At 33.8% G+C, this 14,825-nt stretch overlaps 2 protein-coding genes across 3 annotated transcripts; both read right to left on the bottom strand.

Annotated features, from left to right (window-relative positions):
* Window positions 1-9,310: 9,310 nt before the first annotated feature.
* On the bottom strand, window positions 9,311-10,833 carry LOC106322686. 2 transcript variants are annotated; one of them, XM_013760789.1, is made up of 5 exons: window positions 10,729-10,833; window positions 10,472-10,610; window positions 10,153-10,370; window positions 9,975-10,062; window positions 9,311-9,867 (listed from the first exon to the last, which is right to left on the bottom strand). In XM_013760789.1, the coding sequence occupies exons 1-5, from the start codon at window positions 10,735-10,737 to the stop codon at window positions 9,494-9,496; spliced, it is 828 nt and encodes a 275-aa protein (XP_013616243.1). In that variant the 5' UTR covers window positions 10,738-10,833; the 3' UTR covers window positions 9,311-9,493. The 2 variants fall into 2 exon arrangements, with proteins under 2 accessions (XP_013616243.1, XP_013616242.1); XM_013760788.1 differs by having other exon boundaries at window positions 10,472-10,613; window positions 10,729-10,799.
* Window positions 10,834-12,454: 1,621 nt separating this feature from the next.
* LOC106325752 (transcription factor RAX1) lies at window positions 12,455-14,075 on the bottom strand. Its single transcript, XM_013763803.1, has 3 exons — window positions 13,879-14,075; window positions 13,621-13,750; window positions 12,455-13,418 (listed from the first exon to the last, which is right to left on the bottom strand). Exons 1-3 carry the CDS (start codon window positions 14,012-14,014, stop codon window positions 12,695-12,697), a joined length of 990 nt encoding a protein of 329 aa, XP_013619257.1. The 5' UTR covers window positions 14,015-14,075; the 3' UTR covers window positions 12,455-12,694.
* Window positions 14,076-14,825: the final 750 nt, after the last annotated feature.

Below are 14,825 nucleotides of genomic sequence, written 5' to 3'. Positions count from 1 at the left end.
CCTCCATAGTTGTTTTGCCAACAATGCCAGATTGAACTCATGGATCATACGAAACCCAATCCCTCCTTCCTCCCTTGGTAGGCAAACTTTTTCCCATTTCGCCCAGTGAATTCCTCTCTTTGGTGGATTTGAACTCCACCAGAACCGTGCGATGGCACTAGCTAGGTTTTCACATATCTCTAAAGGGAGCAGGAAAGTAGACATGACATAAGTCGGAAGAGCTAGCAGAATATATTTTATCAGAACTTCCTTCCCACCTTTTGAAAGACACCTACCCGTCCATCCATTTACCCTGTGCATTAACTTGTCCTTGAGGAATGCAAACAATTTGCACTTGGATCCACTTATATCTTCCGGGATACCTAAGTAGGTTCCCATCCCTCCTTCGTTTTGTATACCCATTGCATCTTTGATCTCTTGCCTGGTATTTGCATTAATCCGCTTACCAAAGAGTAAGGACGACTTCTCGAAGTTGATACATTGGCCAGAAGCTTTACCATATTTCCTGACTACTTTCATTACTTCTTCACATTCACGGGGCTCCGCCTTACAGAAGAAAAGGCTATCATCAGCAAAGAGAAGGTGAGATACCGAGGGGCACGCGCGTGTGACACGCATCCCCGTTATCTTCCCTTGATTCTCTGCATGATTAAAAAGGCTAGCGAGCGCTTCCGTGCATAGAATAAATTTGAAAGGAGACAAAGGATCTCCTTGTCTTAAGCCTCTACCAGGAACGATATTTCCTCTTGTTTGACCATTCATAAGCACCTTAAGCCTCTACCAGGAACAAGCTGTTTAAAGGGTTGGTTCATTTGAAAAATAAGTTATAAACTGAATGCTCAAGTAACTTTTTACAGTTGTGCTTTACATGTTCGATGCAATCGAGTTCTGTTCTTTCTATGCAATCCATAATGTTGAGAATCTGACGCTGATGTAAATAAGAAATTCATTCTCGAAGATGATCATGATGATTGATCATGAACATGTTAGGTCTTATCGAAAAATTCCGTCAGCTTCCGTGCATAGAATAAATTTGAAAGGAGACAAAGGATCTCCTTGTCTTAAGCCTCTACCAGGAACGATATTTCCTCTTGTTTGACCATTCATAAGCACCTTAAGCCTCTACCAGGAACAAGCTGTTTAAAGGGTTGGTTCATTTGAAAAATAAGTTATAAACTGAATGCTCAAGTAACTTTTTACAGTTGTGCTTTACATGTTCGATGCAATCGAGTTCTGTTCTTTCTATGCAATCCATAATGTTGAGAATCTGACGCTGATGTAAATAAGAAATTCATTCTCGAAGATGATCATGATGATTGATCATGAACATGTTAGGTCTTATCGAAAAATTCCGTCAGCTTTCGTGTTCTATTTCATCTTGTAGATAGACTGTAGAATGTAGCTAGTCAGATTTACGAGTGTACAATTGGGAAGAGTTATCCTTGTAAATAGATAAAAGCTGATTTTACTTGGAAGTTGAAGACCTCCATACAAGTAAATGAATTGTTTTTCATCTGATATGATGTATCATCAAGATCTTCATCATACCATTAGCTTTGTAGTTTACAATATAAATACATAGATGCATATGCAATTTAACTATGCGTATTTTTAATTTTTTTGGCTATGTGCAACAAATTTTTTTTGCCTTAATAAGAAATGTGGCATTACATGTTCCCTAACCTTGATTTTTGAGATATTGATGAGTTCATATTCGACACTTATTTTTCAAGTGTCCTTATTTATAATGAAATGCAACTCCAATTTGTTTTTGCTAGTTTAAAGTCTCATGCATGCTTTGTATGTTGACGTTTTTGTTATACAATGTTTTAAATTAATGGATTCTCGTACGTCTTAATCTATAGTTTTATCTGACTATTTAATTTTATATATATTTTAAAACTAAGAAAGTTTTAATTGAAATATAATGTATGTATTAGATTTGTATTGTTTATAATATTTTGTAAATGTTTGGATGATGCATTGATGCCACATATATACTCGTTCATATAAATAATTTATGCAACCTAGGCTAAAAACTTAATATACAAGTTTAATCATTGACCCATATTTGTCAAGTCAACCATATCGTCTGGTCTGGGAGGAAGATTAAACCAAACCATCAATTACGTTATGTCTCCGTTTAATGTATTCATATTGGATTTGAAGTGTTTTTTTTTTTTTTTTTTTTTTTTTTTTTAACCAAACTTATATTAGATCTTAAAAGAGTTCAGCCTCTAGAAGAGGATACAACAAGGCCACATAGAGCCAAAACAAACCAACACATGGTTAAAAGAAAGATAGATTGACGATACATTTCAGAAAAAAAACCATAAGAAATCGTACAATGATCTCATAAACTTCTTTTTGAACTGCACCTCCTTGTGTAACCCAAAGGGCCACAAACTCTGCACCATTAGCAGAGAAGAGCAACATTAGCTGGGAGGAAAGTCCTTGCAATACCGGCAGTGATGCTTGTTCATCTAAATCACTCAACATATGAGGACATATTGGGAAAAGAAACTGCTCCAAGTAGGAAGCAGCTGGGAAATAAATACCCGACATACTCATATTCACCGGAGGATACATAACAGTGAGTTTTACTTTAACCTGCCACCAAGGAGAACACAAAAAAACAGCACCAACAACCACCGGATTGAATACGGTAACAGGACTGCATAGTGCAGTAAATGGTCGCATCAAGACGACATAAGTGCTACTAAATAGCATAAAAGAACCGAGGGAGACTAAGTCTATCGGAACATTGCAGTTGAAAGCTAAGATCCACAAACCCAGTGCAATCCACTCAACTAGCTCTCTATACCATTTGATAAACGAATAGCCATAGAGCTTGGAGGAGCTAGAGCAAATCTGGAGGATCAAGAGAGAGAGAGAGAGTAAACTGGGAGAGTCAGGATAGGGTCCGAGAGGCACCACTCTGCACGCCGGCGATGAAACGGACTGCATACTGCAGTAGATAAAGCTCGAGTAGACAAGAGTAACACCAACATCTCTGGGCTGATTTGCCCAAAAATGGACGAGAAGCTCCAGATCTAGGGTTTCGGTAGGCGCTTGAGAAATCTGGAGAGTCTAGAGGGTCGGATGGTTCCAGCGGTTCAATCGAAGAGAGAGAACCAAGAGGAGGAAACGTACGCGGGGGTGGATCGGGAGGAGGTCTGGATTTCGACGGAGGATGAGCTAAGACCATCGACGCCATGGAAGAGGAGAGGAGCTGCTTCAAAAGGAGGAGGATTGATCGACGACGACGTTGAAGCGTAGGAGATCCATGGAGTCGGCGCACCTAGGGAAGCGGACCTGGAAGGTTTCTTTAGGGCGGATTTGAAGTGTTTTTCCAACGAAGAAGAAACTTCATCGTCCTTTCATCACCCACTCATTGTAAAAGAATTTTGGAAATTAGTGTATAGAAAGAAATCAAATCAAATATAAATTTCACAAAGTACCAAAGAGAGAAAAAAATGTGAAGATGAAGACAGAAAAAGGGCAAAGGGCAAAGGGCTATGGCATTGACTCCTAAGCCTTTCTCTTTTCCTCCCTTTTTCAATTTGATTTTTTAATTATTTTCTCTTGTTGTGGACCTCATCATTACCTCCTTGTGCAAGAAGGTGTTGTTGTGAATAGACCCTATGTCTTGTATTCTTTTATGTCTATCCACATGGTCAATTTTTTGTGGAGCAATGATAATAATCGAAGCGATAATTCGAATGAATCAAATAGTTTGAATATGATTTATGTATATCACTGGCCGACGTGATGGAAGGTCGATCCTCAATTAGTAATTTTTTTTTTTTTGAACTGCTCAATTAGTAAAATTCAATAGGTTTATCTCCTATTTACTAAAAATCTTGATAATAAAAAGCTATAATAGCGTTAAAGAAAAATCTAAATTGTTATAAAATGGTTGGAATTAGAAAGGAAAAAATAAGAGACCATCATTTTCAGATACATGTTATAAAAAATCTCACATTATTAAAAGCGTTGGGGACTTACAATGCCATATGGTATCACTTATTTCTTAAGAGATCAAAATAGTTGGTATTCGAGATTGAAGTTAAAACTATTCTTATTGCACACGCGTAGCAAAGGACAGCAACACTAAAAACGGTTATTCATTAGAAGAAGTTGCATTCGATCCGAAACTGATGGATCTATGCTTTATGAGATTTAATCAAAACTTAGTGTCAATGTTTCATAAGTTTCCTTCCTAATCGTTGTTAGTTGTTTATGAGATGAAACTAGCCCTGCGACTTTTGTCTGAACCCAACGGGCCGAACCGAGCCGAACCGAAATTTTTGATTTTCAGTTCTGTTTTGATTTTGAGTTCGGTTTAGTTCGGTAGGATTTTGAAAAGTAATTTGTTTTTCGGTTCGGTTCGGTTCAATTTTTATTTTCAAAAAAAAAAAATTAAAGAACCAAAAATATCCAAAATAACCAAAAAACCGAACCGAATTTAATCGTAAATATCCGAATTTAATCGAAAATATCCGAATTTAACCAAAAATATCTGTTTTTTTTTTAAATTAGACCGGAATTAACCGAAAACAAAAAAATGGTTATTTTCGGAAATAATTTTAAAAACCAAAATTAACCAATAACTGAACCAAACTGAACCGAAATTTAATTCGGTTAATTTCGGAATAGGTTTTAAAAATTTCGGTAACCAAAAACCAACGGTTTGGTTCGGTTTCAGTTCGCAGGGGCTAGATGAAACTCTTGAAAATTTCTGCTTGATATTTCTTGGTACCTCCAACAAGTGACAAACTTAATTAGATCAATTTAAAATGTGTTTTATGATTGGTTTTGGGTTTTCAATTCTCTTGATATAAGGTCGTACATCTAATGCCACCTGCAATTATGTATATATGAAGAAAGTGCACCATGAACAAAAAAAATATATATGCATGTAGTAAAGAATCCTCGAATATTCTGGTTACAGTTTCGTTTTACTTTTGTTTTATCCGAATATTATTTAAGGGCGATTATATTTTTTGTTTTACATCTTTTTAGATCTTTTCAATTGGTAATTTAAATATAGGTCTAATGGCATAAATCATAATAAATAATATTCTAAATAATGATAAAGATAAAAGAAATAATAGTTGGACCATACTTTTATCAATGGGTCACACTGTTATTTTAAAAGAATAGTTATTTTAAAAGAATAGATGATGTGCATTATAATTTATAACATCTTCCAATGTATTTTTCTCTCTTTATTTACTTTTCTTTATCTTTATCTTTTATTTTATGGTCTTTTGGTCCACTTTCCTTGACATGCCCCCACATGGTAAGAGCCAAAGACAATCATCAAGCCTAAAAAAGGAATCATTTTTATCTCTTATCATCACTAAACTATTGGAAAACATTTAACATCTTAGTCATTTTTGGACAAAATGCTGAACAAACTTCTCGCATTGCAACCAGCTCTAATTGTTGATAAAAGGTGTAGATGAGGAAATATCATGTGCCTTCCGTAATATATTTGTATATTTTCTCGATCATACCCTTCTTATATCAACCTGCAATAACTTACTTAATAAGTTCGCTTTGATTATAACATTATTTTCTTGTTCTACCATTTTTACTATCTATAAAACTGAATCTGTAGAGCAGAGTATGAAAGATTTTGAAGATTAAAATTATATAAATGAATCTGTAAAATGTATCTAATAATTTTTGATATTTTATAAAAATTTAAAATATTTGTTTATATAAGGATGCTAAAAAGAATTACAATGTAGTTTCTTACTATTTAAATCTTTTGGGTTAAATAAAAATTTCAAATGAAAATTTTACATTTCAAATGTATAAAGTATATAAAATATTCCAAATGAAAATTTGTAGATAGTACGATTTAAATTTTGGCTTAGATTCATGAAATATTATTAACCACTCGAAAGATAGCATTGAACCACTACTAATTGAATTATTTTTGTCAACATCTCTTTTTTAATTCTCGTTTAATTCTTAGTTTATAATATAATTTAAAAGTTTAAGCCTTCAATAAACTTTGGACTATAGATAAAGCTTTTTTTTTTTGTAAAAACTACAAATAAAGCTTCTCGCCAAGTCTTTTGACATACAAAGGTAACTTTGAATATATAAAAACTTCTAATTTTTATAAAGTGAAAAAGGTTTCTTACAAAAAATATTCCCACCTGTAATTGTTGATAAGAAAAGAATAAAGAGAAATGAAATGTATAAGCGTGTTGAAAAGCTTATTAGTTACTTTTATGTGAATTATTTTTAAATCCTTTAGTTTCCTCGAACGCGAATGGAACTTTCCTAGAAAAGAAAGTTGAAAACTAACATGTATGATAATGATGAATGATGATCAGTGAAATGCATCATGTTTTCATGGCATCAAGCACCCCGTATCATGATCCCAAAGTTCTTAACACATGTTTATGCATGTATTAATGTGTTAACGATTTTAATTAATAGTGAATGAGATGTCACATCAAACGCACATGCATAATAAAAACATGAATACGACGACTATATTGAGGTTAATTTAAATCTCGTATTAATGATTTTTTTTCCATAGAAATAAATAAATAACTTTTGGCTTTACGTTACCATAAAAGAGTGAAAAGAAACAAGTAGTAATGTGAGCATTGATGTCATGGGTTGGCATTCACTATATGTTGACTTACCTTACCTATTATATTCCTAACATATAACTATACTTATTTTTGACCAAAACTATACTTATTTCGCTTTTCACTTGTAATTAAGTTTACCAAAGTAAACCAAACTGTAACGTTTGAAAGAGCAAGAACATATACCAAATCTAACCTTGGCTAATCTACAGGTAAACAACAATAGCTTTCAGGTCATTATAATCTATCAACCATAAATTTGATGTTAATAAGAACTTAACAAAAATAGGTTTTGTTTCTTTGGTAACAAAACTCTCTTTAAATTACAAAAGTAGTTTCATATCCATTATTAGGTAGTTGCTTGTTTTGTTTACTTGTTTTTTTCTGAGTAGGCAATGCTTCAACTCATATACTCTCTCTTATAAATATAGTAGGTATTTAAAATTGTAATAATATAAAAGGACATGTTCTAGTTCAGTACTTCAGTTTGATATATTATATGGGCTCGTATGTGTCCAAAAATGAAGGAATAATAATATATTCCAACAGTTACCAACTTACAAGACGAGAGAGGGCATGAAGCAGAGGACAAGACTAGAGAGCACTCCCATCCAACTCAACTGGCTCAAAGTTTCGTAGAGACACCTAATACCGACAACATTTCCTCAAACCCTAATTTTATTCCAAAATTGTTACAAAACAAAATTGTTACAAAACTATATATTAAAAATGTAGAATTTTCAAAACCACAAAAGAGCAATTGAGACGACAGAGATTGCCAATCAAGCGAGTGGTGGGAAGAGCAAACTACGTAAGCTAATTTATGACAAAGGGAAAAGGAAAAGAATGGTAGTTATATAATTATGCATTTATTATGTACTTTTGACTCAGTATTTATGGACATTCAACACTGCGCTTTTAATTTTTATAATTTATTAGTCATTCAATATTTGTTGGTAAAATTAAAACTCAGTAATTCATTTATAGGCCAGAAAACTGTGCAGGCAGACATACAACATGACTGACCCTTTTTTTTTTCTTTATTTTTTTTACGCTGTACTGTATCATTAAGTTTTATGACAAAGAGTTCTACAAAATGAGAACTAGTAAAAGAAATGTAAGAAAAAGGATACTCAATTAGGGCTCCAAAATCAATTAACACACGTCTATTTTGCGTATGAATGACTAAACATTTTTTTTTATATAAAAGCTTCATATTTACTTATGAAATAGTTGAATTTCAAGGGAGATAATCTTTGTATTAATCTTAAAACACCACGCTTCAGACTGAATTGAGAACGATTGTCATTCTCTTTTTAATACTCCAGTAGGAGCCACCGAGACAAGACAACTCTTTATATTGCTCTATTGATAATAATATAGTCAAAGAGATTATTGTTCCATAGAATTTGATGCTGCTTTTTAAAGTAACCATAGTTTGCAACAAGAACTCCATCATCATCATCACATGAAGAACCATCAACGATTGAAGCCGGTAAGACATGTCGCCACCATCCGCAACAGATCTGTCAATTATCTTTTCTAAACGGTTCAATTGAACCAAAGCTTTTGTTTTTCCAAATCCATTGGAAGAAGCACACAAAAAACAATCAAAAACTTTGCAAGATTTAAAATAAATTGGCAATTGAACAAACTAAATAACCAGAGATAAATAAAATCAAAGAAAGATAAGCAAAGCGAATCAAATAAGCCGATAAATGAGCTATAGAAGCGTTCGATCATCGGCTTAAAATTAGAAAAAAAAATCTCTCTTTTTCTCTCTTTGACGGCTAGATTTTTTTTTTCGGTCTGATGACAACTCTTCTATGTTGGTACTTAGTACTACTAGTGATAAAAAGTAGTAAGAAAGTATAAAAATTTTAAATTTTTTGTTCTACAAAATAAATTATATATCTATAATTTACTGTACCTTTATATATTTAAAAAAACATTAATGGAGATATTTGAATTGATTAAATATCATTGATTGATAGTTATAGAAAATATATATTTAAAATAAATTATAAATTTTATTATAAAAATTTAATATGTGCAAATACTTTAGAAAATCTTATTTACTGAAAAAGTAAGTAAAAAGCTAAGCTTTGTTATTTATAGCAAAATACATGCAGTTGTCTAATTAAGTAAAGAATTGACCGACTAGTTGTGAGGTTGTTTAATTTTAATTTGCCATGCATTATCAACAGTATAGCTTAATTAGACTATGTATTTTACTACAAACAACAAAGCTTTTTTAAGTTAACTAGACAATTGCAACGTAGTTCAGTTAAGTAATTGAGTGAGTTAGTTTTAAATATTAGAATATAAAATAAATTAAACACATCTTCTGCATTTTCAAATTATCTGGTTGTATCTTAATTTTAAATGAGAACAATCCTTTTTTTGATAAAATACAGCAGTTAAGTAATTGAGTGAGTTAGTTTTAAATATTACTATAATATAAAATAAATTAACACACATCTTCTGCATTTTCAAATTATCTGGTTGTATCTTAATTTTAAATGAGAACAATCCTTTTTTTGATAAAATACAGCATATAGAAATGCTGATATCGACAAAAAAAAAATGCTGATAAAAGGGTGTTACAATTTAACTTCAATTTATCTATATATAGATATTCCCAATTCAAACAATATCCTAAAAAAAATATCAAAAATTATTATTATTAATTAAACTTAGGAAATATTTGCATGTTTTAACTTAAAATTAGAAACGAACATAAACAAAAAGGAGAAATTCAAAACTGAAATGGTAATAAAAACTACAAAATAAAAACTAGTATTTCCCGGAATACCCCAAATTATAGAATATTTACAACTTCTACCATCCTCCAATATTTTTCTTCCGCCGCCTCACATAACGACGCAAGCATTCACGTTCTCATCGCTGAACATCTGAGGCGCGTGGGCTTGAATCGGGTATCCATACGGCCCACCCGGATAGTACGCTGCCCCGTAAGAAGGCGCCACGTACTCCATCGCATTCACCCCCTCGCCGCCTTTGTTACCACCATTGTTATCCTTTCCTCCGCCGTCTCCTCCTTTCTTCTTGTCCCCAGACTCGTTCTCTTTCCCCTTACCATTCTCTTTATCTTTCTTCGCCGGCGGCACAATCTCCACCTTACGCTTCAGCTTCTCAGACAAAGTGTCGGCGAGCTTCTTCACATCCATTGTTCCTTTCACCGTCAGTAACTGCTTCTCTTTATCCATCGTCAGCCCATTCACACCTGCGATTGCGTTTGCAAAGACAAAACAGTATGAGCTTTGTTAAACACAAAACAGCGTTTCGAAACGCGATTATAATCATTGGTTGCGTTGTGCCTCTCTCTCTAACCTTTGGTTCTAGTGACGGTCTTTTGGATCTTCCCGATACAGCCTTGACAATGGAAGTCCACCTTCAACACCGCCGTTGTCACCGGAGCCTAAAAACATTAATCAAACAAAGTTATTAACTTTATCATCTGCAATAATCAGACAAAACCAAAGTTTTAAACTTTATTGTGTTTTTTTACCTCTTTGGGTTTCTTTTCTTTGTTCTTGTCTTCATCGTTTTTTGTTTTGTCCTTGTTGCTGTCTTTCTCTTTTTCTTTCTCCTTCTTGGGCTGAGGAGAAACCAAGTCGACTTTCTTCTTCGTCTTCTCTTCAAGTTTCTCCCGGAGCTTCGCCGGATCCACATCTCCGGTCACCGTTAACTTTCCACTTTCTGATTCCGACTTCACAGTCTCAACGCCTGAGAGAGACATTATTGTTAACAATTCAACCAATTAAATAGGGATATTTAAACAACCAACGAATAAAAAGGACTGTAACGTTAAAAAAATTAAATCAAACCTTGGAAAGTACGAACGCATTTAACGATCTTGGAAGCGCAGCCTTCGCAATGCATATCGATCTTCAAAACGACGGTGACTGACGCTGTTTTCTTCTCGCCGCCGCCATCTCCTTTGTTCTCTTTGTTGTTGTTGTTGTTCTGCTTAGAAACAGAACAGAGAGAGCAAATCAAACCCATTAGATAAGAGTGAAAGGAAAAAAAAAAACAAAGAGAGAAGACTCGAGAATGTTGTTAAGGACGGTTTTGACTCAGTTACCTTTCCCATGATGACTCGGTTAGTTAGTGAGAGAGTAGTGGGTGGAGACAGAGTCGGAGGATTGAGAGAGAACACAAACAAGGCTTTGAGAAAAAACTAGAACCTTTCGTTTCTATTTATAGTAACGAGTCCGTTTTTTTATGATGATGATGATGAATGGTGTGTTAAATGACATGTATGTATGTCTACCATGTTATGGTCCATCACATACGTTTTCGTATTCCCCTTTCCGTTTTTCCATATTCTTACTACAATTATAATGTTGAGTTAATATGCCTCCTATGCACGTTCGTTATTTTTTTTATCTCGGGTATTTGTTTCGACGGGCGACTATTACTTTTATTTGGTTGGAAATAAATACACCTGTCGCGAAAAGTAAAAAATACTACAAAAGAATCAAAGGTTATTTTTGTATAAACATTTCAATTTAGGAAAATATTTAAAAGAATAATTTTCTTTTCATTTGATTATAAACTGCTTGCAGGTTTTTTTTTTTGAAAAATTTCATCTTTTTCTTTTCTTTTTTAACGACATTTTTTCAGTTTCAATTGCTTACATAGTTATTCAATTTCATAGAGTGGACTTCATCGATTCTCCAAAACCAATATAATGGGCCTTATTGATCCCAATTATTGCCTTGGTGCTTTTATTCAACCAATCCAACCAACGAACTTGGTGTTTGTCATCATTTCATCAAAGTCTACAGAGCCGTAATTAGCCCAGATAAAAAGATATAGATATATAGTGTGTAATTATCTAATGGGCCGTCTAATAATATGGACAGTTGAGTCATATACGGTTCAAATAGACGCTTAGAATGACTGGTTACGAATCAAATGAATCGGCTTTAAACCATTTAAAAGAAAAAGTGGGTTGTAATGTTTTATTTACCAAACAACCGGTTAGATTGTGTATATAATGTATATTTTAATCGTTTTCCTGTAAATCTTTTGCTGCTCATCTTCTTGGTATTAATCAAAATCGTCTTACGAATTGTAGAAGCTCTTGTGGTTGAAAAGAAAACGAAACTTAATGTTAAAACAGAAACGAACGGACCATTAGATTGCATTGAATAGTGAGAGTAAATATCACTTGTTCCCATTTTGTAAACCCTCACCACCTTCAGAAAAATAACACTACTAGGTAACGCCTATTAGGCTGGCGCGTGAGTGTAATATTTCTGTCGCTACACTTTTGTTTTCCTTTGTAAAATTTTGAAAGAAAATATACCAAAGTCTAAAACCATTTGGCAGGGGTATATATGTCATTCGGAACAGATGAATAAAATCTGTGTTCCATCAATCAATTTCTCTTAGCCCCTTGAGACTGACCAGAGGTGATGACTTTTATACACAATACTTTCTTCTCTCTCTCTACTATGCAACCTAGCATATACTATTTATATTTACAAAACAACTAAATATTCTAAATGTTATTATATAATTTTGATTTAATATATATAATTCATATTAATTTAATTATTCTTTTAAATACTGATTAAAACAATTCTATTGAATTGCACACTCATTTACAGCCTTAAAATAGTAATTACTTCATCTAATTTTACAAACAATAACAATGAACTATGTATGCCATATACTTTCCTCTTTTTTTTTGTTAAAGAGTATAACATCATATACTTAGATGTTTTAACTAAAAGCGGATATGATCTTTTACTTTTCACAACAAAAAATGAGATCGTTCAACGCTTCAACCATGAATACATCCTTTTTGGTTTCATCAAATCAAATCCCCCATTGTCTCTTTTTAACTAGATATCTCTTACAAAGATCGGAAATATAATAATAAACGAAAACACAAAATTCCATAGAAGCTGATCATAGTCTTTCTCTCTTACACACACATTCTCTCATTCTCTCTCCTCCCATACCCCATCAAATCTTTGAATTTATTAACAGTCAGTCCAAGATATATTTATATAAGAAGACAAGAGAGTCTAGAAGAACTAGGAGTAGAAATAGGGCAAACACTTGTGTTGTAGAAGGCTACCACTGCTTTTGTTCTCAGCTAGGTTGCTTATGGAACTAGAAGATGAAGCTGATTCTGAACCTGAACCACCCATGTTTATGTTAGAATTAGTGCCTGTTCCACTAATCATTTGCTTCAAATCCCCATGTCCATTAATGTAGTTACTGTAATACCCCTGTGTGAAATCCCCATCGTACCCTTTTGTCCTCTGGTCAATGTGGTTGTCTATCATCATCAACATCATGATCTCTTCTTGCTTCATTATAATCTCTGATCTATTTCCACTAACGTCTGAGGAGAAATTGTTGTGGTTGCTGTAGTGACCACACATATTGTGGTTGAGCGAGAAACCACTTGTGCCCGAAATGTTGTTGTTGCTGCTCTCTGATAGAGAGATATCTTGAGGATAATTAGGGTTAACAAAGGGAAAGATCTGGTGGTTATCAGCTTCAAAGCCATCGATGTTTGAGATGAGAGCTTTTGTTGGGTTTTCAAAATACGGATTGTAGGAAGAAGGTGAAATTGTGGTTGATGGTCTTTTCACATCCTGAGAATTAGGGTTTAGAAAAGGAGAAGTCATGGCTGATGATGAGTGAGAGGAAGACGAAGAAGACATGAGTTTCTTCCTTAGCTTTGTGTTCCAATAGTTTTTGATGTCGTTGTCTGTTCTTCCGGGTAGATGAGCTGCTATTATTGACCATCTACAAGTTTCAATATAGATGTCTATTAGTAGTTAATGCCGGAAGAAAATGTTGCAAAACTAGATGAATAGATGTTGCTTGTAGCTAAGAATTCTTTTGATAAAAAAAAAAACATTTTGATCACTAGTTCCATATAACACTGTGGTCTTAATTAATTTCTTATATTAAAAAAGATAACTTTCAAGAATTTAAATAGGGAAACCTGCTTCCGATGGCGGCAAAGAGGCTGAAAATGATCATGTCTTCTTCCTCAGAGAAGTCACCATGTTTTATGTTTGGTCTCAAATAGTTTAACCATCTCAATCTACAACTCTTCCCACATCTCCTCAAACCTTAACAACAGCAACAATAATAAAAAAAAACAACAACAATACAAGCTCTTGTTTATGCTTTGAAGTTCAAAGAAGGTGAAGCAGATACAAATTTTTTATTTAATTTAGTTTAGAACATATTTTCTTACCGGCTTTGAGAGGAAAAGAGATCCAGTTTCCACCATTACCATACTTCTCAATGTAACCTCTAAGCTTAGAGTCTTCCTCGGGAGACCAAGGCCCTCTCTTCACCTTTGTCTTGTCGCAACATGGAGCCCTTCCCATTCGCTCGTTGGTGTATTGAAGATCAGAACAAAAAAGAGAGAGAAGTGTTTTCTTACTTGCTTTTTATTAGATGAACCTTTAGAGATTAGGGAGGAGTGGTTGAATTTGTGGCCTTTTAATAAGAGACCTGGATTTGGACTCATCCTATCAATTATTATTATTGTTATTATTATTATTATTACTAAATACATTGATTTTAATTCACTTTGTCTCAAAAGCTATGGGTGTGAGAGAAGTCAACATGATTGACATGCATGCATATTCATTGTGCGTGTTTGAAAAAGAAAGATTTCCAATGATTTTATTCGCGCTTCGTTTTGAGGAAATTACATCAAAATGTTAATGACTTCAGCATGCCCAAAATATAGAAAATGAAACTTATGTATATAATTTTGATATGGTAAACCCTCCCTCACTCTCGATGTATATCTTCGGATCTTCCACTACAAGAAAACAACATGGATACTGAGGGAAAAAATCGTCGGAATTTCGTCAGAATAACGTTATTCCGACGACATACCGACGAAACAAGTCGTCGGAAATAATTCCTCGGAATTTCTTCTTTCCTCGGAATTCCGTCGGAAATATCCGACGGAATTCCGAGGAAACACATTTCCGAGGAAATTCCGAGGAGCACCAGTTTGTCGGAAATCTCCTCGGAATATACCGAAGGAGTACTTCGTCGGGATATACATCGATCGATGTGTTTTTGAACATATACTCATCGATCGATCCGTTTATAAAAACACGTTCGGAATATACCGAGGGACACCTTTCCTCGGAATATTCCGAGGAACATGTCCCTCGGTAT

The sequence above is a fragment of the Brassica oleracea genome, chromosome C2, assembly GCF_000695525.1.
Source record: "Brassica oleracea var. oleracea cultivar TO1000 chromosome C2, BOL, whole genome shotgun sequence".
NCBI classification, from domain to species: Eukaryota; Viridiplantae; Streptophyta; class Magnoliopsida; order Brassicales; family Brassicaceae; genus Brassica; species Brassica oleracea.
The sequence above is the reverse complement of the archived record's forward strand: the minus strand, read 5'-3'. Positions and strand labels throughout refer to the sequence as shown.